The sequence below is a fragment of the Octodon degus genome, unplaced genomic scaffold (assembly GCF_000260255.1).
Source record: "Octodon degus isolate 3935 unplaced genomic scaffold, OctDeg1.0 scaffold00105, whole genome shotgun sequence".
NCBI classification, from domain to species: domain Eukaryota; kingdom Metazoa; phylum Chordata; class Mammalia; order Rodentia; family Octodontidae; genus Octodon; species Octodon degus.
The window spans coordinates 5658180-5680363 of NW_004524681.1; the positions used below are offsets into that span (position 1 = coordinate 5658180).

General features: G+C 47.1%; 1 protein-coding gene across 2 annotated transcripts in view; it reads left to right on the plus strand.

Annotated features, from left to right (window-relative positions):
* Positions 1–22184, plus strand: part of Secisbp2l (SECIS binding protein 2 like) — a 43517-nt gene that overhangs the window by 13170 nt on the left and 8163 nt on the right. For both annotated transcript variants that reach the window (XM_023724035.1, XM_023724036.1), the window contains exons 8-16: positions 5513–5650; positions 6828–6908; positions 7442–7609; positions 7731–7872; positions 11737–11906; positions 12834–12966; positions 15511–15673; positions 17626–17846; positions 18484–18638. In XM_023724035.1, coding sequence (XP_023579803.1) covers positions 5513–5650; positions 6828–6908; positions 7442–7609; positions 7731–7872; positions 11737–11906; positions 12834–12966; positions 15511–15673; positions 17626–17846; positions 18484–18638 — 1371 coding nt within the window. The remainder of the gene's footprint in view (positions 1–5512; positions 5651–6827; positions 6909–7441; positions 7610–7730; positions 7873–11736; positions 11907–12833; positions 12967–15510; positions 15674–17625; positions 17847–18483; positions 18639–22184) is intronic.

Here is a 22184-nt window from a genome sequence, read left to right on the forward strand (position 1 = left end):
TGTGGTGCTGGGGGATTGAACCGTGGTCCCTGCGCTTTGCTGAGCTTGTTCTGCGTAGGTGCTTTAGACCACTGAGCCATCTCACCAGCCCCTGTTGTTTGATTTTCTGAGACAGGGCTTCACTTTGTAGTACAAGTTGGCCTTGAATTCACTCTGTAGCCCAAGCTGGCCTCAAACTGGAGATGATCCTTCTGCCTCAGCCTCCCAAGTGCTGGGATAATGGGTGTGCACCACCCTGCCTGGCTTGAAAGCTATTTAATGCCTTAAAGATTGATCTTTGGCCTTGGAGACTGCAGATTTGTCCGAGGCAAGCTGCTCATGGCCGCCCTGGGCCACTGCGGAGGAGGATGGTGCCTTCCTGGCCATCCTTGTGCAGCTGGGACAGCGCAGAAGGGCTGCGCATGCCTCCAGCTGCCAGTGGCTGCATTTGATGGCTCTGCAGGCTGGGCATTGGCTGCCCAGTGCTCCTCCTCCCAGTTGTAGGTCGTGCTCCTGAGCTCGGGGGCCAGCCAGGAATCAACGCTGCCGTCTGACCAATCTGGGTGGCCGAGTGAGAGCACACACTGATGGCGGTGCACTGAGTGTGTGGCCAGAGACACAGGGCAGGGCCTGCTCCCTGTGGTCGCTTTTGTTCAGCTTTCTTTGAGTAAAAGCAAAAGAGCTCAAGTCGTCCTGTATATAGGTTAGATATAGTCCGCAGAATGTTTGCTTAGCTGCTGGAGTTTTCTGTTGAAACTCTAGCTGCCAGTCTCAGCACGCTTGCAGGCTGCACGCTGCTCCTGTTAGCATCAGCAGCCCCCAGAAGAAGTACCCTTAGAGGAAAAGCCTTTGTCTCAGTCTCATGACCGGCGAGACGTAGGGGAAGGACAAAGGAAAGGTTTCAGCAAATACAGGGGGACGTTGCTTGTTTTGTCCCTCCTCATCCTGGAGAGCCAGAGCCAGGCAGGTATAGACGCTGTTTGCTGTTCTACTTCTGATGGTTTGCTGAGGCAAATACTTCCTCTGAGTGTGTGTGTGATTTTTTTTTTTTTTTTTGAGATGCAGAATCATTTTTTTTTCTTTTTTTGTATTTAGTAAGGGTCTACAGGGTCTGTCTCACCATGTAGATCGGACTTGTAGTGATCCGCCTGTGTTCAGCCTCCCAAGAGCTGCGATTACAGGTGCGCAACACTATGCCCAGTCTCAGTCGCCATCTCAGTGTGTGCCAGGGACAGGTTCCGCACAGCACACTGGGGATCAAACCCCAGCCGCTGTATCTGCCTATGCAGGTGCTTTAATCCACTGAGCTATTTGGCTAGCCCCTGTTTTTTCTTTTAGGTAAAAAGATTTCTGGTTGTTTTTAAGCTGTAAAAGTCATTTAGAAGTCAAATAAATATTTACCTGTATTTTCTGCTGTCTCTTTACCATCTAGTGTAATAATAGTTCAAGACATTTTTACCTGAGATTTATCTTGATATGTGACGAAACATACCAGTGTATATTTTCAAAGTAATTAATGAGCCATCTTTCTTTGTATCCCATTTCCTCTTTTTGTGTCCTACCATTTGCTGATTCTTTCATCCTAGATTCTGCTTCCTGTTTGTCTTGTCCCACCTATTAGATGTGTACATTTAAGACAGTCTGTTGAATGATAGTGGTTTTAAATATTTTTGCTAGTATTTTAACATTTCATAATGAAGGTCATTTCTGTACTTTGCTTTAATTTTAAATTATGGAAAGAGTCTAAAAACACCTCTTAAAATGGCTTTATTTTGTGAATAGCTTGAAAAATAGATGAAAAAGTTATGCAGTGAAATGCCTTACTTTTCCCTGGTCCCCCTTGGACCAGTTTCCTGCATCCTCTGTCACCAAAGGTAGAAGCAAGGATGAATCCTGTAGGTCTGCGCTCTTACATAAAAGCTTGCATGTCCACTCTGCTCTGTGTTGAGTGATAGACTGCTATCATTTCTTTCTCTTCTCTTTTTTCTGTTTGGAGACAGGGTCTTGCTATGTAGTTCAGGCTGTCGTTGGGCTCGGGTAGCCAGGGCTGACCTTTACCTCTTGGCGATCCTCCTGCCTCGGCTTCCTGAGTGTGGAGGTTACAGGTGTGTGCCCCCACTCCCGGCTGTCATTTCTGTTTTTCTGCCTAGAGGACTTTCTTGCTGTGTTTAATTACATAGCTGTATACTGTTGGTGTGCCCTTGATTTCTGGGGCGCTGTCACAGACACTTGAGCGGGCTGTAAGCTGTTGCTGCAGTGTCATGTTACCAAAAACAGAGCATAGGGGAAAATGGCACTGAGGAAGTTTAGGAGGCAGTTTATTACACCAGAAGGCTTGACTAGGAACTCTCCTGAAGAGTCAGAGCCCTGCCCATTTGGGTTTCCGGTTTTTATAGGAAGAGGAAGCAGGAGGTACAAAAGCAGCTTTGGTGTACATGATTGGAGGGTTGGATGACATCATGGGTTACTAGGGCAGTTTAAACATCGCAAGTTGCATTGCAAGGCCATCAATTACACAGAGGCAGAGGTTTCACTTTATACTGCAAGGTCACCAGTTACATAGGAAGGAGTGTCAGGCTGGCCAGACATGTTCGCTTGGTCTTGGTGGGCATTCTTGGCAGGCTTTTGTTTAAAATTTGAATTTCCCACTGCCGTTGAGGTGGCTGCCCCAGTGTGCCATCCTTCACCAAACGGGTCATCTAGACTGGTGTGAGAAACCACCTCTCAGCCTACTAAGTTTTGCCGTGCGTTCGAACCTACTCCTGGAATCTCCGTCTTGTTGCATTGGTCTATCTTTAGTCTGTATACTTGGAGAGGCAGCTGCCTTAGTGACGTAGCATCTCTCTCTATTTTGAGCCCCGTGTGGTGGTACAGACCTGTGGTTCCAGCTACTCAGGAAGCTGAGGCGGGGGGTCACTTGAGCCAGGTGGTTCAGGATCAGCCTGGGCAGCACAGCAAGACCCTCTAGAAAAAAACTGGGGGCATGGCTAAAAGCATTGTCTCCCTTCCTTACCCCAGTACTTACTGGGAGTGAACCCAGGGCCTGTACACTGAGGTCTATCCCTAGCCCTTCTTTTAGGTTCTATTTTGAGTTGGGGTCTCCCTAAGTTGCTGAGTTACCTGTGCTGGGCCCAAGCTTGCCCTCCTCCTGCCTCCACCCCCCAAGTGCTGCTGTGTGCATCACACCTAGCTGCTTGCCTATTTTTGAGTCATCTTTTTATGCTCTTCAGGAGGGTTGTAATGTTGACTAGTACGTATTCTTTTTTTTTTTTAATGCATTTAATACAGGAGATACAGAGTCTACTGGGTCTCACTATGTAGATCAGACTCGTAATGATCCTCCTGTTTGCAGCCTCCCTGGTGCTGGGATTATAGGTGCATACCACCATGCCCAGTCTCAATCACCGTCTCAGCATGTCCTGGGGGTGGGGCCAGCACAGCGTACCTGGCTTTGAACCCCGGCTGCTGACTAGTACATATTCTTCATGTATCAGTCCCTGGTATTTTTTTGTTAGTATATATGGTGTAGGCAGAGTCTTAAGAATTTCAGTGTGGGGGCCGGGGAGATGGCTCAGTAGAATAAGTGCTTCCCTGGCAAGTGCAAGGGCCTGAGTTCAATCCCTGGTTCTGCAAAAAAAAAAAAAAAAAAAGAATTTCAGTGTGTATCAGGAGTTAGAGCTCCTGCTTTGCCTTGTTCCCCAGGCCCGCTTTCTGTCAACAGAACACTCACCAGGGCTGATAAAGAAGGCTTGGCTCCTTCAGGAGGCAGTGGAATGCTTGCATGTTTGGTCCTCTCAGACTGTGCCGGGACCATTAGCTGGGGATTTGATTTAATCCTGAAATTTTTGTCCCCAGGTAGGAGAATCAAGGTGTTTTTTCACATTTTTTAAAAGAAATACCGGGGGCCGGGGAGATGGCTCAGTGGAATAAGTGCTTTCCCGGCAAGCACAAGGGTCTGAGTTCAATCCTCAGTTCCTCAAAATAAAAAAAAAAAAAAAAAAAGAAAAGAAATATTGCACAGTATAACTCTGCGAATGCACATGTACCTCCTGGCTTACTGCAGCAAGCAGGGAGAGCGTGTGGTTGTGTCTCTGTCTGTATGTCTGGTTTCCCAGTCCTAGTCCTGCTCTGGTCTGCTTCAGATTCTGTTTAGTGTTAGAGTTCTGTGGTTAAAGAAATCCACACATTCCTCATCTTTGTGCTGTTCTTTTTAAAAGAAGCATTCAATATTAACTGCGCTGGCACCATGGAAACTCGAGTCCCTTAGTGCGGATAGCCTTTCTTGCCCACAGTGGTCAGTAGGGGGCCCGCAGCCGTTGGCCCGCTGTCAAGGAGCCATGGACTTGGGGCTGTGAACAGGAGCTCTTTGCTCAGGCGCAGGAGCCCAAAGCCCCAGTGCTTGGTGCTGGGGGAGTCCTCTGGTGAGGCTGCTTACTCGTGCAGAGGGGTAGCGTACCCGTGATCCCTGGCCTGCTCCCTTCCCTGTATCCGCAGCTCCCAGGGACTCCACTTACCCCGCTCACAGCTGCTTAGGGTTTCAGCACATGGCTTTTAAGGGATCCAGACATGTACTTGTCACCTAGGATGACTGATGTGACTGCGTGAGCAGATCATTTTCTGACGTCTGTTTTCTTGAAATGATTTTGATAAAATATGTTCTCCTAGAAATTAAGTTTAAAAACTATAGGTATGGGCTGGCCAAATAGCTCAGTGGATTAAAGTACCTGCTAGTAGGCACAGAGGCCAGGGGGCACGCTGAGACGGCAGTTGAAACTGAGCATGGTGGTGTGCACCTGTAATCCCAGCTCTTAGGAGGCTGTAGATGCGCCTGTAATCCCAGCTCTTGGGAGGCTGTAAATGGGCCTGTAATCCGAGCTCTTGGGAGGCCGTAAATACACCTGTAATCCCAGCTCTTGAGAGGCTGCAAACAGGAGGATCACTATGAGTCCTGTCTAGTAGTGAGATCCTGAACACCCTGTAGACCCTTCCCTAAAATACTAAATAAATAAATACAAACTACAGGTAAAGATGTGATCATTACCCAGTTCCGTTCCCTCTCTCTGGGGGCTGCTTCTCCTTAGGCTCCTGCACTGCCAGGCAGGCTGCTGGTGCAGCTGTGGGCTCAGGCCACATGGCCTTCCCTTCTCCCACAATGCTCTGCGAATGTCCTGGTTTTGGGGCTGCAGATGCAGGGGTGGTGCTGGCCATGGTTCTGGTTCCGTGGCTGGCTGCGGCCACCCACTGTAGGGTGTCGGTACCTCTGCTGCGGCTCGACCACTGTGTTCTCATGAATAAAGCTGACCTGCGTGTTTGTGTGCATTACAGAAGGTAACGTGCTGTGTCACATTTTCGTATTTTCCTTGGAATGATCTTTTTTCCTTTTAAGTATGTTACTGGGAAGAAGTTTTAACCGTTTAACAGAATTTTGTGCTTTGTGAAAATTCATTGAGTTACATGCTTCTGGGTACTTTTTCTGCAAGTATTAAAAAATGTATAAAAATAATAAGCTTGGCTTTTTTCCTCTGGGGTTTAGGTTGGTTTCAGGTGCCGAGGACACAGTACCTCTTCAGAAAGAAGACACAGTCTGCAAAAGAGACCAGACAGTACTAAGCACTTAAACCCCAGTCAGTCCCATAGAAGCGATGCGAATTCTGAGTCTTTGTATTTTGAGGTATTTTTTTTTTTTAATTCTGTTTATTAACCATTATAGAAAATGTTCCCATAAGAAACTTAATTTGTTATATTGTAAATGTGACTCATTTTATGTCTTAACATGTGCCTCTAAAATTATAAATTACTCAGAAATGGTTATGTTTAGTCTAACCTTATTCATCCTTACGTTGAAGTCCTGTCAAACAGGTTCATCTTGAGGTGCTGTGTAGCAGGAAGACTTGATTTTCACATGACTTCCTCCAGGACAAAACAGTGCTTCTTCAATTTTTTTTTTTTGTTGTTGTTGTTCATAAGACTTCAGATTTGAATAATTCTGTCTAGTTAATTTGTGCGGCTCCTCAGACTGGAGGAGGAGGAAGAAAGATGGCTGTTTTCTGTACCAGCAGACAGTTTGTATGCGTGTCCTCATTGCCCTGGCCTAAATGCTTGCTGTCCCGCCAGCCTCCTCGGCAGCTGCCGTGGTGTGGAGGAAGGCGAGGCTCCGCACACTCTGTATGCAGGCCCCTTTGGGTTCTTGCACACACACCCAGCACTTCCTCTCTAGTCAGTTGGAGTTGGGAGTAGAGGCAGGGCCACTTGGACTTGGTGGCAGGGAAGAAGGAATTGGGCTCGTTCTGAAAGAACAAGTAGGGTTTGGTGTGGCAGACCTCTTTGGTAACATTCATGTAATCCAGTTTGGTTGAATATAGACTCCATAAATTCTATAAAGTAGATTATTGGAGACTAAACGAGATAAAGATGGAGGCTATGTTAGGTGAGCTTCATAACTGATGCACCAGGCTTCAGTCCGTCTCAGTTTTTCTGTTAAAAATGGTTCTAATGTAGGTAGCTATGGTAGTTTTATTGTTTAAAGTCTTTTCCAAATGACCCGTGATAAAATCTAGTTTGAACATTTTCTTAATTGCCTACCCATCTTAGGGAAGAGCTAGAAATAGACGTGGAAAAGCAGACCCTGTCCTGAAGCCCCAAGGCTGACCTGCGTAGCTGTCCTCCAGGCTTCAACAGTTAGATGGCTGGCTTTCATGTGTACGAGGTTTCCTTTTTAGGATTGCTTCTAAATAGTTCAGCGTAGAATACAAGTTCTTTTCCTTTTTTCATCGTTTCTAAGCATTGTAAAAGGTTTTTCTTAGGACTTTGCCATGAACCGTCTTTACTTAACATGTGAACTATTTCAGGACGAAGACGGATTTCAGCAACTAAATGAGAATGGCAGTGCGAAGGACGAGGATATTCAGCAGAAGCTTTCTTCAAAAGTAGTAAGTGCCTCTTTTAAAAGGACAAGCAGCACAGGAAACAGTATGTTTAACTGTTACCTTTAATATTGCTTTTTAAAATAGCCAAAGTGGGGCTGGTGAGATGGCTCAGTGGTCTAAAGCACCTACTTAGAACAAGCTTAGCAAAGCACAGGGACCGCGGTTCAATCCCCCAGCACCACATGCAGCCAGCCCCGCCCCCTGGTGGGCTGAGCTGGTCACACACACACACACACACACACACACACACACAAATAAATAAATAAATAAAAATTTAAAAAAAAAAAAGATAGCTCAGTAGAATAAGCACTTGCCTAGCAAGTGTAGGGTCCTGAGTTCAATCCCCATTATCACAACAAAATTAAAATAGCCAAAGCAAAGATGCTTTCAGGCAGCCCAGCTCTCCACAGGGTCTTGTGACTCGGAGCCCCCGAGGAGCATAGTCCAGTTGCAGCACAGCGCGTCTGCCTTGGCATCCGTTGTTCTCATAGCTAGACGCCACGAGCCACTGACAGACACTTTTCTGCTTCCCACAGCTCGATGATTTGCCTGAAAACTCGCCAATCAGTATAGTTCAGACTCCGATTCCCATCACCACCTCCGTCCCTAAGCGTGCAAAGAGTCAGAAGAAGAAAGCTCTAGCAGCAGCTCTTGCCACAGCTCAGGAGTATTCAGAAATAAGCATGGAGCAGAAGAAACTACAGGTGTGAAGAGTTGGGGTGGTGACTTGCTGGGTTTGGTGGGGTGGATAGGAGGACAGATGCAGCCGCTGTCGCGCGTCCCCCTCTGTGACAGGATGCCAACATGTTCATGGTTGCCTTGCAGGAAGCCTTATCAAAAGCAGCTGGGAAAAAAAACAAAACCCCCGTGCAGCTGGACTTAGGGGACATGTTAGCTGCCCTGGAGAAGCAGCAGCAAGCGATGAAGGCACGGCAGATCACCAACACCAGGCCTCTGTCCTGCGCTGGTGAGGCAGTCGTCTCGGCACGTCCTCTTGGCTTTGCAGCGTGTCGTGCGCACTGTCAGTCTGCAGTGCGTGTGTGAGTGATGTCTGCTCCACTGTGGACCTTGGAGCTGTCTGTGTCTCTTGCCACAGCATGCCCACCCTTCACCATCAGGGCCTCTTCTGCTTTCCTCTGCTGGGAAAACCCGTCTGTCTGCTCAGCAGGCCCTTTCTGTCACCCAGCAGCACTCTCACTGTGCAGTACTTGGTCACGCCTGGCCCTGCCTCCCTGGTCCCCACATCTCAGAAAGCGCTGGCTTGTACCCACATGACTCAGAACCTCTTGTCACTGTGCTCCTCACTTGCAGGAGGCTGCCATCCTGCTTGCTGAGGGCCCCGTCTTCGCTGGCCCAAGACCTGCGGGCTGCTGCCACCATTCTCCCCTGCTTTCTGGGCCCTGGCTGCATCAGCACGCTGCTAGCCCAGTGCTCTGGGCCCGCGCGTTCTTTCTGCAATGCTGCTTCCCTGGAAGTCAGTATTGTTTGTTCCCTCCCATCCATCTCATCCCTACTTAAATGTCACTCAGTGTTCATTTTGAGCCAGCCATATTTTTTCTTCTTCAAAGGTTAAAAAAAAATCACAAGCGATTTGGCTGGCCTAACTATTCAGTGATCCAATTTAAATTAAAAGGCAGCAGAAGTTTTGACCAAACTGTGTGTGTGTGAAGAATGCCCTGGCTTTGCACTGAGTCAGCGATTGCTGTTTTCACAAACCTTGGCAGATTTAGTGTTCTCCATGGCCCTCAGGCACTCACTCATTGCCTTTTGGTGGTCTTTGTGTTAGGGGTTGCAGAATGGGGCGGGGCAGGGAAAGACATCAGTAGAAAGCCTGCATTGAGAGGCAGAGGGGCTTTTGCACTGGTTCTGTTCTAGCACGGAGGGACTGCTCCTCAGTAGAAAGGTAACAGTGTAGCGAGTTGGAGAGTGGGGAGTTCGGGGAGCCTAGGCTGGTAGCTAAGGCAGGTGGAGGGGCTCAGGGTACGGCATTGCGTCCTGCTCCTCCATGTGTCTTCTTGTTCTTTGTGTGCTTCCCTTCCCTTCCCTGACAGGAAGTGGGAGCGGGGCGGCGACAGTCCCTCCTGTGGCACTTTGGAGGGAAGGAAAGGAGGTGTGGCAAGGTGCCCAGAGAACCTGGACTGCAATCGCTCAGCACATGTGTACCAGTGCCCGGGTGACGCAGAGATTGGTTCCCTGGCTGTTGTTGCAGGCTGATTTATTTATTTAGTGACTATTTATTTATTTTTGTTACCATGTTTTCAAATTAATTGTGGAAGTGATTCTTTTTTTTTTTTTTTTCCATAATTTTATTGAGGGAAAAGTAGCAATGAGACAGTTTCAAATGGTAGGACAGTTTCAGTAATTAACACATTGCATACTCTCTTCCTAGGGTTATTTGCTGTACAAGATGCAGACATGATATCCTATTTACACTATTACAACAAATTCCTCTATTCATTAACAGAATGTAACTATATATCTATCCTAACCATTTTGAATACACAGATACAAAATGGACATTCATCATATCCCCTTTTTTGTTTCGTTCCATCATTTGACTATTATAGGTATGTTAACTCAGCAAAATATTCTAAAAGAGTCCAGTAGTCTATAATAGTATTGGGTCTTCCTCTTGACTGGCAGTGTCAGAAATTGTAGACCTGAGTCCCCTACAGCTCAACATAACAGCCTGGCTTTACTTCTTATACTTCGTTTTTATACTTTTCTGCTGGATGGTTAAGACCAAGATAAAGAAGACCTATGCAACAAGAGTTGTAGCTTTTGGGTCGGATGAGGTCAGTGAAATCCCCTCAAGATTTTTCCTGAGATCCTGTACCTCAGATTGTAGAACCTTTGTCAGTGTCAGCCATGTGGATAAGTCACAGCCATTGCTTGGCCAATGTGCTCTCTGTGAAAGCCTGAAAGAATGTTTTCTCTCCATGTGACTCTCTTTAGGCACACTCTACATTATAGATCACTTTCCTTTTTGGCCCCATAATCTCCTTGATCAGAAAATTTGGGACACTACTGAATTACATGACGTTACAGTACAAGTTCTCATATGTCCTGAGTCTTAATTGACCTTGGAAGGCTAGGGCCAAAATGTTGGCTTTCCTTATGGCCCTCCTTTTTCTCTAATTTTGGTCTGCAAACTTAGGTTGTTAACTGATTCATTTAGCAAAAAAGTGTAACTACGGGTATCTGTGAGTAAAGCGGGCCATGAGGAACTGTTGGGATTCCAGAGAGGCTCAAGGTATACTTTTGTTCAAGAAGTTTATAATTTACTGGGAGAGAAAGACACATACACAGACAACTAACTGAAAGCAGTACTTGAGGAAAGATAGCAACAGAGTACATGGATTTGCAGAACACAGTGCTTCTGTTGATGGGGGTGTGGGAAAGGCATGAAATGATTTGTGGAAGGTAGCACTTGAACTGGGCTCTGGAGGGAATGCAGGGTACTCGACACAGAAACGAGATTAACCTGAAGCAGGAGAATGGTGAGTTCAAGCCCTGCCTGAGACCCTGTCTCAAATGAAAAACAAAACAGAAAAAGGGCTAAGAAGCTTAGTAGCAGCAGTGGGGAGTCAGGGAGGGAGAGCAAGGAGAGTGTCCTCAGTGCATCACCAGCATTTGAAGGGGGGTGGTGGGGATCACAACAAAAACTACTGGGAAGCCCAGGAGAAAAATGAGAGTGTGGTGCAAATTCCAGGGGGTAAAGGGTGGGTAGGGTTGAAAGGCAGGGCCTGGGGATACTGCCCTGGCTTGCTGCATGCAGTTTGGGCTCTGGGCTGTGAGTGGAGGATGGGACCCTGTGGCGGCCGTTTGGTCAGTTTGCACGTGGAGCAGGCAGTTGGCTGGGATGGAATGGACACCACTGCGCAGTGAGGTGTGGGGAGAGGGTGTTTTGGGCTGAGGCCTGGGTGGTCTGGACTGCCAGCATGGAAGGAAGGAGAGCCCAAAGAGGTCGGCAGCGAGGCTGTCTCTCTCCATGCTCAGCGCTTTCCTGAGCGCTGAGGCGGGTAGGTCACAGTGCTGAGCAGGGAAAGTATGGTCCCAGGGCCAGGCACTGCATCCTGGGTGTGAGGTGCTGAAGGAACAAGGATGCGTTCTCCAGGTCGTCTGGCCATTTGGGGTCTGGATAGGAATAGGGACAGGTGGAGGCCGGGTCCAGCAGGATCCACGCCAACCCTAAGGGTGAACACATCTTCCTGGATGGCCAGATGCCTGCTGCAGCGGAGGCTGGAGTCGGGGGTGCAAGACATGGGAGGGTTGGGCAGCGTTGTCGCCTGCAGAGGTGCCGAGTGGTGCCTGGAGCAGCTGAGGATGGGCCGGCTTCTTCCCCAGTGGAAATGTGAGGAGGAAAGCCGGTGGGTGGCACAGAAGTTGGAGTGAGGCCTCGGGTAGCTCAGTGGGGAGGCGCTGGGCTCAGTACTACCCCCGAGAACAGAAGACAGTAGGGGCTCAGCAAGTGTCTGTAGAGATCGACAAAGGTCGGCTGAGTCGGAACTAGGAGCAGCCAAAGCTGGACACCTCGCAGGGTGGGGGGTTCAGGTGGAGCTTGTGAGTCCCTGCAGCAGAGCAGAGGCCCACTTCGCCCTGCTTCAGCCTGGAACGCTGCCCGCGGCCTGGGCTTGGCCTCGCCTCACAGGGCCAGAGCGGGCAGAAGCCATGTCCCGGTACACCGCACTGGTACTGCGCCTGTGGTGTCCTCATGTTTGTCCTTCCCAGAGGAAGAGGGTGCTTTTGTGGATTATCATCGGACACTGAAAGTCCAAGGGATTGGCTGTGCTAGCAAGAGGACAGCAGTAACGTTCTTGTTTGCTTTCAGTGGTTACCACGGCTGCTTTCCACACTAAAGACTCTGCCACGAGAAAACCTTTAACCAAAAGTCAGCCCTGTTTGACATCCTTTAGCACTTTGGACATGAGTTCCTCTAAAGCAAAAAAAGGAAGAGAGAAGGAAATTGCAAAACTAAAAAGGCCCACAGCCCTTAAAAAGGTAATCTAAATCTGGGACTCTTTTAACTTATAGGCAACATAAAGAGCTTAAGTCTGTTTTACAGAAATGAGTTGTGGAGTATTAGCCAGTAGATTATTCTGAAGTATTCATAGATTGCAGCTTGAGTAGTCGATGAATAGTCAGTGCAAAATTGGAGAGACCATCAGCTGTGTAATAGCCTTTCAGAGTGGAGCATGGTCCTGCAGAATGGATTTTTTCTATAAGGTTTAAAAAACCCCAAACATTTAATAAGTCAAAGCACTAAGCCCAGGGAATCAGCAGCCCTGAATGTGGCTGGCTGTTTTGGCTCGCGAGCTGTGTTTTGGTCTCTGTAGTACCGGGCATTGAACCTGGGGCCTTGAGGTCGGTTGGGTGTACCTACAATGGGCCTGCCCCCGTCCAGCTGTGGCTCTCAGTGCCCCCTTTGTCACAGCTGCGTCACATGCTCCCTGCCCTATGTTGTGCAGGCAGATGTGTTTGCTGTCATCTTCTTCACATGCTAATTAAAGATGATCTTAATTATGCCTGCACCAGCCAACTCCCAGTTGTCTTTAAAATGTAGTAACCCATGTTCAGATAGTTGAAACTATGAAACATAAATCAGATGAACTTAGTGGTGTTCAAATCAGAGTACACGTAACTTTTTTTTTTTTTAAACTTTATCACATAGGATTAAAGAATGAAGTACGGTAGATGTGATTCAGTACTATATTCTCAAGCCTTTCATTTTGCGTGCATATTTTCTTCAGCTTCTGGTGCCTAAACTGACATTTTGGGGTCAGTTTCCATGTAGCCAGCAAACGCACAGCCACCTACAACCCCCAGGTCTGTGTCTGTGTGAACCCGACACCGCGGTCGTAGATACGCTGAGATCCTCCAGTGCTGAGTTGGAGGGCAATCAATAAAGACTGCTGTGATGGCTTTTAGGTTATTCTGAAAGAAAGAGAGGAAAAGAAGGGCCGTTTAACAGTGGACCACAGTCTCTTAGGATCTGAGGAGCCAACAGAACCACCTCTGGATTTTATGGATGATTTGCCGCGGGAGGACCCCTCCCAGGAAGGTAAGGACACCCCGTCTCTGCTCCCCTCCTGCACCGTCCAGAGCAGGGTATGGCTGGGCCCCACACAGAACGGGTGGTACCACAGCCCGAGATATAGGGGCTGAGACTGCTCGCGGCAAGTAAGAAGCGGACACGCAGACGTGAAGTCAGTCAGGTATTTGACCTTTTTTTGAAACTGGCACATCAGTTTGATAGAAGTGGTTGCAGATCTTAGTTCTCTGGGTGCTCATCAGAATGCTGGCTCTCATTTGACTCTGTATAGCTCAGGTTTAGTCCTTCACAGGTGTGCTTGCTGCCAGAAAGTGGCCCTGGTCGAGGAGGCTCCCTCCTGTGTGTGACCCCAGGGCCACAGCATGGCCTATCACGGTGGAGGCTTGCTTTGGTGGTCTTGTGAAAAGCAAAAAAAAGAAAGCAAGCAAGGCCTTGAGTAAGGCGTGAGTGCAAAGCAAGGGCTGCTGTTCTCTGGGGAGCCTGGTCTTGCCAGTGTCTAGTGAAGGGACGTGATCAGATTCTTCTTTGGACTGACTGATTGCAGCTCAGTCCATCAAAACTGAATAAATAAGCAGCCATTTGTTTTTCTAGTGCTGGCCATATTGTACATATAAGTACAACAATATGACTAGAAATCTGATGCAGTTTTTCTAGTACACCACAGCTGGTAAAGACATTGTAATTCGTTATTTTACAAAGCAACAAGCCCAAATTCAGTAAATAAAATAACTTGCAGCTTAATAATATCACACAGCAGTCTTCACAAGCTCATGCACACATAGAGAGTTGGAGCTCACAGGAGAGGGTTGGCGGGTCACAGGCTCGCATGCGTAGAAGGTTGGAGTTCTGGGGTCCATAGTCACTGACTTCCTGGCCAGCTCCATGGCGCCCACCGTCCGATCCCTACAGGCATCAGTTCTGCTGAATGTGGTGCCGGGAGGAGGTAGCGCTGCCTCTCGCCCTCCCCACACAGCCTTGAGGTTGGCACTGTATGGTCCACACTGCAGGACCGCATCCACATCACGCAGTAACTCTACTATCACAGAGTCACACGGGTTTACAGCCTGAGGCTTTGTGTTACCATCTGTCCAGGTCCACGGTCCGCTCCTGGGCTGTGAGCTGGACACAGTGGCCCAGAGCAGATGGAGAAGCCATCACCAGTTAGGCTATGGTGGTTGTACTGCATGCTTTATATAATTTTCTTTAGTTTTGAAAATGGTTTCTGAATGTGCTTTGGTAGGAAGATGGTTAAGGTGGCGGTGAATGTCACCTATTAGATATGTGTCACCTTTTGGGTTTTAGTCTAAAATTGCAAACCTTCAAAGTTAAGATCTCAGCCAGGCATGGTGGGGCACATCTGTAATCCCAGTGCTCAGGAGGCTGAGGCAGTGGTATTGCCTTGAGTTTGAAGCCAGCCTGGGCTGTGAATTGAGTTCAAGGCTACCCTGGACTACATAGCAAGACCCTATCTAAAAAAAAAAAATTAAGAGCTCACCACCAGGTCAGATCACCCCTGGAATTCATGGCTCTTTTCATTTTCTCTGATATCTAGACCACCACATGCTAGCTTTCTTTATAGAAGTGTTTTTCATTGAATCATTTTATTGATTTTCTTTGGGGGGGGAATTAATACAGATGCACAATGATTATAGAATTGCAAATCAGAGCATAGTTGGTAAATATTTAGTCCCAATCAGAAGTGAGTACATATGATTCCAGGCAATAAAATTCGTTCCCAGAAAGTATCCAATACATAGGATCTTGGGTCTCATTGAAAGCAGATTTACACATAGATTAAGCAGCAGCATTTCATTGTTTGTAGAAAGTGAATTTACTTCTGTGGCTCATTCATGGAATGTGCTTGCTTAGGATTCCCCTTTATTCTTAACTTGATATGATCCCTTTAGGCTTCTGTCTCTCCACCCATTCTTTCCCAAGCCTTCTTGAACACCCCTCCCACTTGTATCTTTAGTTACCAGGGCAGGGGAGACAGCAGGTCTTGCCCTTGGGAGTCTGAGGGAGGTGGGGAGCTCTGCAGCAAGGGCCTCCTGATCAGACCCGCTGCTTAGCCGGGAAGTGTAACTGGGGAAAGGGTCTGGTGGAGTTGGCAGATGGTCGCCAGGACCCTAGCCCCAGCACGGAAGCCCACAGAGCCACGAGGTGCGCAGGGTGCAAGCAACGGTCTGCTGGAACGTAGAGAACAGCAGTGACTTCAGAGATAGGTGGGTGTGCAGAGGAGGACAGTGTGACAGCGGAGAGCTGCCGGCCTCTGTGTATGACTGAATCCCTGGGAACGCAAGCTTGGGTAATTTTGCCAGTTCTTAGCTCCCCTGTAGAGACTTCCAGGCTGTTTGTTGGTTTGGGGATTTCTTTTTCAGTATAACTTAATAGAGAATAGAAAGCCTTAACTTTTGTTGTGTGTGAGAAGTGTTTATTTGTGATGGGAAAAATGCCCCGCTTGTTAGCATGACCCCAGAGCAGCGGCCTTGCCGAGTGTGGGTTAGCACTCAGCATGTGCAGCCAGGGTTCTCTTTCCTCACCTCCGTCTCACAGATAACGGACTGAGCATGCCCAGCGATGCCTCGCTCTCCCCAGCGAGTCAGAACTCTCCGTATTGTATGACGCCTGTGTCCCAAGGCTCTCCTGCGAGTTCCGGGATAGGTAGCCCAATGGCATCGTCCACAATCACCAAGATCCACAGCAAGAGATTCAGAGAGTAAGTCTTTCCCTTGGCCCTCAGAGGGAGTAGTTTAAATGTCTTGATTAAAGTTCTGAATTGTCACTGATACTTGGTGAGTCAAGCAAGTGTAGCTCAAAGTCTTTGCTGACTCTCAACAGCCGGCTTTGTTGTCTATAAAGCATTCTCTTCTTCAGTGGTGATGCAGGGCTATTGGACAGTAAATATGTTCTCTTTATATCAGTGCTTCTGTCCAAGAAACCTGGCCTCATACGTCTTACGTATATAAAATGTCGTGCTGTGTTTTTTCCCTTTACTTTTTTTTAGTTTTGTGGGTACTGGGAATCCAACTCAGGACCTTGCACTTGCCAGGCAGACACTTGTGCCGCTGCACTATATGTCCCTTTAAACACTCTCTGACCAGTATTAATAACATGAGCTGGGGCTGGGAGATGGCTCAGTAGAATAAGTGCTTCCCTGGCAAGCGCAAGGGCCTGCGTTCAATCCCCAGTTCTGCCAAAATAAATAAATAAATAACATAACATAACATGAGCTATGCTTATAGGCCTTGTTACATGAAATGCACTTATTATATAAAGCTTTTTTATTATATGTTCTTTTAACCCAGGGATTGCACCAGGCAAGAGCTCTACCATTGACCTGCACACTAGTTCAAACTATTTGCTTTTAAGCTGCTACTTTTTAGAATTGAGATAACTAAGGAATCACACAATGTGATACCCCATCTGTGAATAACCTTTAACAGTTATTGCTGTGAAATATTTTAGGATTTTTACCATTTGTGTAATGAGGTAGTTTTCCCTTTAAAAATGACATATGACAGAATCCCAGGGTGAGAGTATGTATAATCTGTGAGAGTCCAAACCATATCGGTCCTCTTGCCTTTCCTTGTTCCATTGTTTCTGCTTGAATACTTCTTGCCTAGCCTTAAGAAGTTAATTAAATGTCAAATAACAGATGTGGAGCAAATGAAGAATAAAATGTTACATATGTCTGAAGTAGCTTCAGAGAAACAAGAAAATTGCGTTTTTGATGTTTTGTTCTTTAATCTTGAATCCCTTATGACCCATCACCTGTTCTCAGTCTGTCCCGTTGCGTCTTCTCTTCTGAGGTATTGCCATCTGATACTTATTCAGCATTTTCACATAAAATCACCAGTGTGGTATTTTTCGTAATGAAGAAGGTCAAGCCTACACTTGCCCAGTGTAAAACTTCAAGATTTGACCTTGCTTGTCAAGGTCAAATGAAGCGAGGTGAACCAAGTCTCCTTGTTTAATACCCACATCTAGTAAAGGGAAAGGACAAAAAGGAGAAAATGCAGGAAGAGTATACAAGACGTGCCCTGGGGAACTTCTTGGAGAGTTCCGGGTCAGGATGGCTTCACAGCATAGCTGCCTGTGACCTCACGGGGCTCTCGAGGAGCTGCGTCTGATGCAGAGGCCTGTGACGCCTGCATCAAGGCTCAGTGGTGTGGGCTTCAGCTGAACTGCTGAGCTCACCCTCCACAGCGCTAGGTGTGCAGAGCCAGAGGGCCACCGAGCCCCTGGCCGGCCCCTGGCTGCAGGGGAGAGAAGTACGCAGGGCTCCCAAGCTTAGAGAGCCAAGTGTTGGCATTTGGACGTTGAGCTGGAAGTTGTGTGTCTTCCTACCAGAAGCACCTTAAGGATTATATCTGCTTTTGTCTCATAGCAGGGCAACATTTGGCTTTAGAAATTTAATAGTTGGGATTTCAGATAGTGCTTCCTGAGGTGAACAGACACTTTACTAAAAGCCAGTTTGTTAAACCAATTCAAACAGAGGCAGTCTGTACCACTCTTGTGTTTTTCTGGCTGCCTAAAGACTTGGGAGGTTCACGGGCTTTTCATGGAAACCTCTTACTGGATGCATTTTCTCATAAAGCCATCCTCCTAATGCAGCCTTATGATTGCCAGAAGTGACTTGGAAGGCGTTCACTGTTGCTCCCTTCACAGGTACTGCAACCAGGTTCTCTCCAAAGAGATTGACGAGTGCGTGACGCTCCTCCTGCAGGAGCTGGTCAGCTTCCAGGAGCGTGTCTACCAGAAGGACCCTGCGCGGGCCAAGGCCAGGCGCCGGCTGGTCATGGGGCTGCGGGAGGTCACCAAGCACATGAAGCTGAGCAAGATCAAGTGTGTCATCATCTCTCCCAACTGCGAGAAGATCCAGTCCAAGGGCACGTACACATTCCTCCTGCCTACTCTGATGCCTGTTTAATGGAATTGTAGGGGTTTTATAAAGAGTGAGCCATGTGTTTTTCTCTGAGAAGTATAATTTTAAAACAAAATATTGTGTGAGGAAAAACAGTGAAATTGCAGTACCTCGAATTGGGTAGGATAACTAAGATTGGATCATAGAGAAGGCTGCCATGTGTGAATGCTGGTGAAGGGTCTCCATGGGGCCTCTCTAGTGTCCCCTTCACTGTGACCAGAATGGGGACAGTCAGGTGCATTTATTTCCAGTACACCTACTGTCGTGTTTTTTATATTACCTTTCTACAGTACCCTTCTCCTCTTAAAAACAATGAGAAGAGAAGGAAGGGTCTCTCCCCGGTCTATGATGTAGAGAGCCAGGCTGTGTCCCTGAGGCAAGCAGTCACGTGCAAAGGGTCTGATTTTGAGGAGGTTTAGAATTTTAACTGGGGAGAAAGCAAGCTGCGTATCTGATACACAAACTAGAGGATGTGTGTTGTAGCCTTGGTGCCCCGGGTGTTCACCTGCTCCTCTCTGCACTTGGCGCTGTTCTGGGCCCAGGCTGGCCGAGCTACCCGGGCAAGGAACTAACTAGGAATCTCTGCATGTGCTGATCCTCAGGTGGCCTGGATGAGGCGCTGTATAATGTTATAGCTATGGCTCGGGAACAAGAAATTCCTTTCGTATTTGCCCTTGGGAGAAAAGCTCTGGGGCGCTGCGTGAACAAGCTGGTTCCTGTCAGTGTAGTGGGGATCTTCAACTACTTCGGTGCTGAGGTGAGAATCTCGGGGAAGCGCTTCTCTTCTCCCCTGCTGCCACACAGAGCACATTCGCTGCTGATGCGTGGCATTGTTGTACTTCAGTGTTTAAAAGGGAGTTGAGGACTCAAAGCGGAAGTGGGAACTGGTGAGTACGGTGTTTCCTCTGTACTGGTGAAGCCCTACAGCAGTTTGGAAAGGTTTAGTTTCCTACTTGGGCCATAGTGGCTTTTATCTTTTGGGCTTACCTGTGTAGTTTTTGGCCACTTAACTGCTAAAGGTAGCTAATATAACATAATGCGAAGCAGAATAATTTCTTCAGTCTTCTGATGGGTACGTTTGTGTCCTCGGAGTCAAGAGAAATCCTTTCATTGAAGGAATTGTCCTTTAGAGTACGGAACATCTGCACTCACTTGTCAGAATAGATGTGTACCCATGGTCCTGGCCCCTCTGGCCATCGTCAGCACAGCTTGCCTTGGGCAGTGAGTCGCCTTGGCATTTCAGGCTTGTTTGTTGTGATTGATTCCTAACTACTTTGATATAATGGCAGACATCTCTTCTCCTTGTATCTGTCTTACTTTTCTAGTTGCTTGGACGGCATACCAGAACAAGGAAATTAAAGGAAGCCCACAATTAATGCCTACAATTAAGGAAGAAAGGTTTATTTAGCTCACATTCTGCAGAAGTTTGAGTCCCTTGTTGGCTGGCTCCAAGGCATGGGGCCATGGCAGAGAGCTGTCGCCAAGCAAAAATAGTAGGCTGGAGGCAGCAGCAGCAGCCGCAGCAGCCACAGCCTGCCTTACTTCTGGGCCTCAGTATTTCAGCCATACTACCCTCTGATTGGTGCCACCCACACCTGGGTAGGACCTCCGTTATCCATACCCTTAACTCCAGTATCCTACCATTAATCCTCGTTCATACAGCCTAATCCAGCCACCTCCATAAGGCTCAATTTATGACTGCATGAGGATTTGGGGGTATCTAGACACAGCCATAACATTCTGCCCTGTCTCTCAGAGGCTCGTGCACATCCGTTTGTGCAAAAGGTATTCAGTCCATCCCTCAGAATTCCCAGAGTCCTAACAGTTTCAGCATTGCTGAAAAGTCCAAGTCCAAAGTCTCTCTAGATTTGAGACAAGCACTTATCTGGGAGCTACTGTACAAATGAAAGTTAAACACTTCTAATGTACAAAGACACAAGAAGAATATTCTCATTCCAAATAGGGGGCTAGAACGGAATGGGAGCAAGCCCCAGAGTTCTGTGTCCAGTATCCAGGGCATTCTCAGCAAGAGGAAAGTTCCAAAGGGCTTGGGTGTCTCTACCCTTATGGTATTTCTCTTAGTTGTAGTTTCCAAGATTTCTTTCTTGGGCAGGCTGTGCTCCCTTCTTGTAGTTTTCCTCACACTGTCTCTGTACCTGGCTTCTCCATCTTTCTAGGGTTTCCATTGCACCTTCAGCTTCATGCTCACTGCTTCACACACTGCCCTCTCAGGGTCCCATCACCCGGTGCCCTTCTTCTGAACTCAGGGTGGAAGCCTTTCTGACCCCATAACTTCTGTATTCTGCATGCACCTAAACTAGCATCACCTGGAAGATGCCAAGGTCTGCTGCCAGCTGGAGCAGTAGCCAGGATTCCCTCTTTCTTGGCTGTAAGGGTTGAGTGCCTCTGAACCTAATCCTGAGGAACAGCTTCCCTAGGCCACCACCGTTCTGGAAGGTTGTGCTATAGGGCTCTCTGCTAAAAGCAAAGTCTTTCACCCTCGCAATTCTGAGGCTGCAAAGGGTGGAGTCCTGATTGTTGTTATGTCCTTAGGCCATCTTTTCTTTCTCAGCAAATCAATTTCTTCTCTGCTTCATCTTTGTGGTTCACAACATTAGCAAAGCTTCCTTTCTAGCTAAACTCAAAATGTTTTAAATCATTCTGCTGGGCTGTTTGCTATTGATTCTCAACATAGATTGGACTAAAGGACCCAATAGTAGCCATGCCACTTCCTCTTTAGCTGCCTTGGAATTTCTTCCACAAGATAATTAATCCACTGTCCTTAATCCCAGTTAATCCCAGGCAAAATTTCTGGACACAAAGGAAATGTAGACAGATTTTTCTGCCAGAGTGTAAGACATGATCTGGAGTTCAGCAGCCAGTGCATCTTTACCAGCTGCATTTCTGTCAGCATTTTGGTCTTCTGAACTCCAGCCAGAATCTCCCATCACGTACAGCTTAAAGCATTCTGGGGCTGCTTCTTCAGCCAGCATCTCCAAACTGTTCCAAAGTCTTTTCACAAACCAGTCCCAAAAGCTCCTGAGCCACATGACCAGGTAGGGTCACAGCAATGACCTTACTATCAGTCTTGGTTAGTTTTCTATTTGCTGAAACAAAATACCTGACATCCAGAGTTAAAGGTGAAGAAGTTTGTTTCAGCTCACAGTTTGTAGAGGTTTTAGTTCATTGTTGGATTCTTCTAAGGCATGCCACAGAGGCATCATAGAGGAGAAATAGTTCATGGCATAGCAGGCAGAAGGCAGCATAGGAGCAAGCAGCAGCAGCAGCAGCATACTTGTCTTCTTTATGTCCCATTATATTCCATCCAGGCTATAAGCCCATTGATTGGTGCCACCCATGCCCAAAGTGGAGCTTCTGTTATCCACACACTTAATCCCAGCATCATACCCATAAACCACATACACACAGAGACACTTATCTAGCCACCTTCAAAACTCCCCACCTATGAGACTGGGAGGATATCTAGATACAAGCCATAATACCAGCTTCACTATATTTATAAGTATTTACATACTCACTGTTTGGTTACCATATTTGCATTCTGCCCATTTCCCCCATCTCCTGCCCATTCATGGCAGCCTCCTCCACTGCCCGTGAAGTCATCTGCCCATGGGCTAAGACATAGCTGTCAGAAGTCTGTTCTGCTGCACTGCAGGTTGTCACGCTGTAGGGCTATAGTTTATGTGTTTCCTACTATTGTAACTGGGGTCTTTGCATCCTAACACTTGGGACATGAGCAGCTGGGAGACACTCACTGGATGGACTGACTGGTGACCACTACCTGTAATACAGTGGGCATGAGACTGGAGGCACTGAACATCCGTGTGGAAAGGAGGGCCAGGGAGGAAGAGAACTAATGAAATCCTACTCCTGCTTTCTTCAGTATTGGCGTTCATGGGGTAGGATTGGGTCAGGAAAGTGGACAGGTTTTCTCTTATTATATTGGCTTCTCTATGAATTATGTGTCGAAGGTTATTTGTATGCTTTTATATTTATTTATTTATTTATTTATTTATTTTTTTGTGGAACCGGGGATTGAACTCAGGCCCTTGCACTTGCCAGGCAAGCGTTTATTCTACTGAGCTATCTCCCTGGCCCCTGTATGTTTTTATGTTACAAAATGTTTGCTAGCTTTGTTTGCATTTTTTTACTTGTTGTACTTATATTGAAATAAGTAAATTTTGTAAACCAAAGCATTCTCTTGCATGGAAATATAAAAATACTGATGTCATTAGATAGCTCCATTCTTTTTTTTTTTTTTTTTTAATTTATTTATTTATTT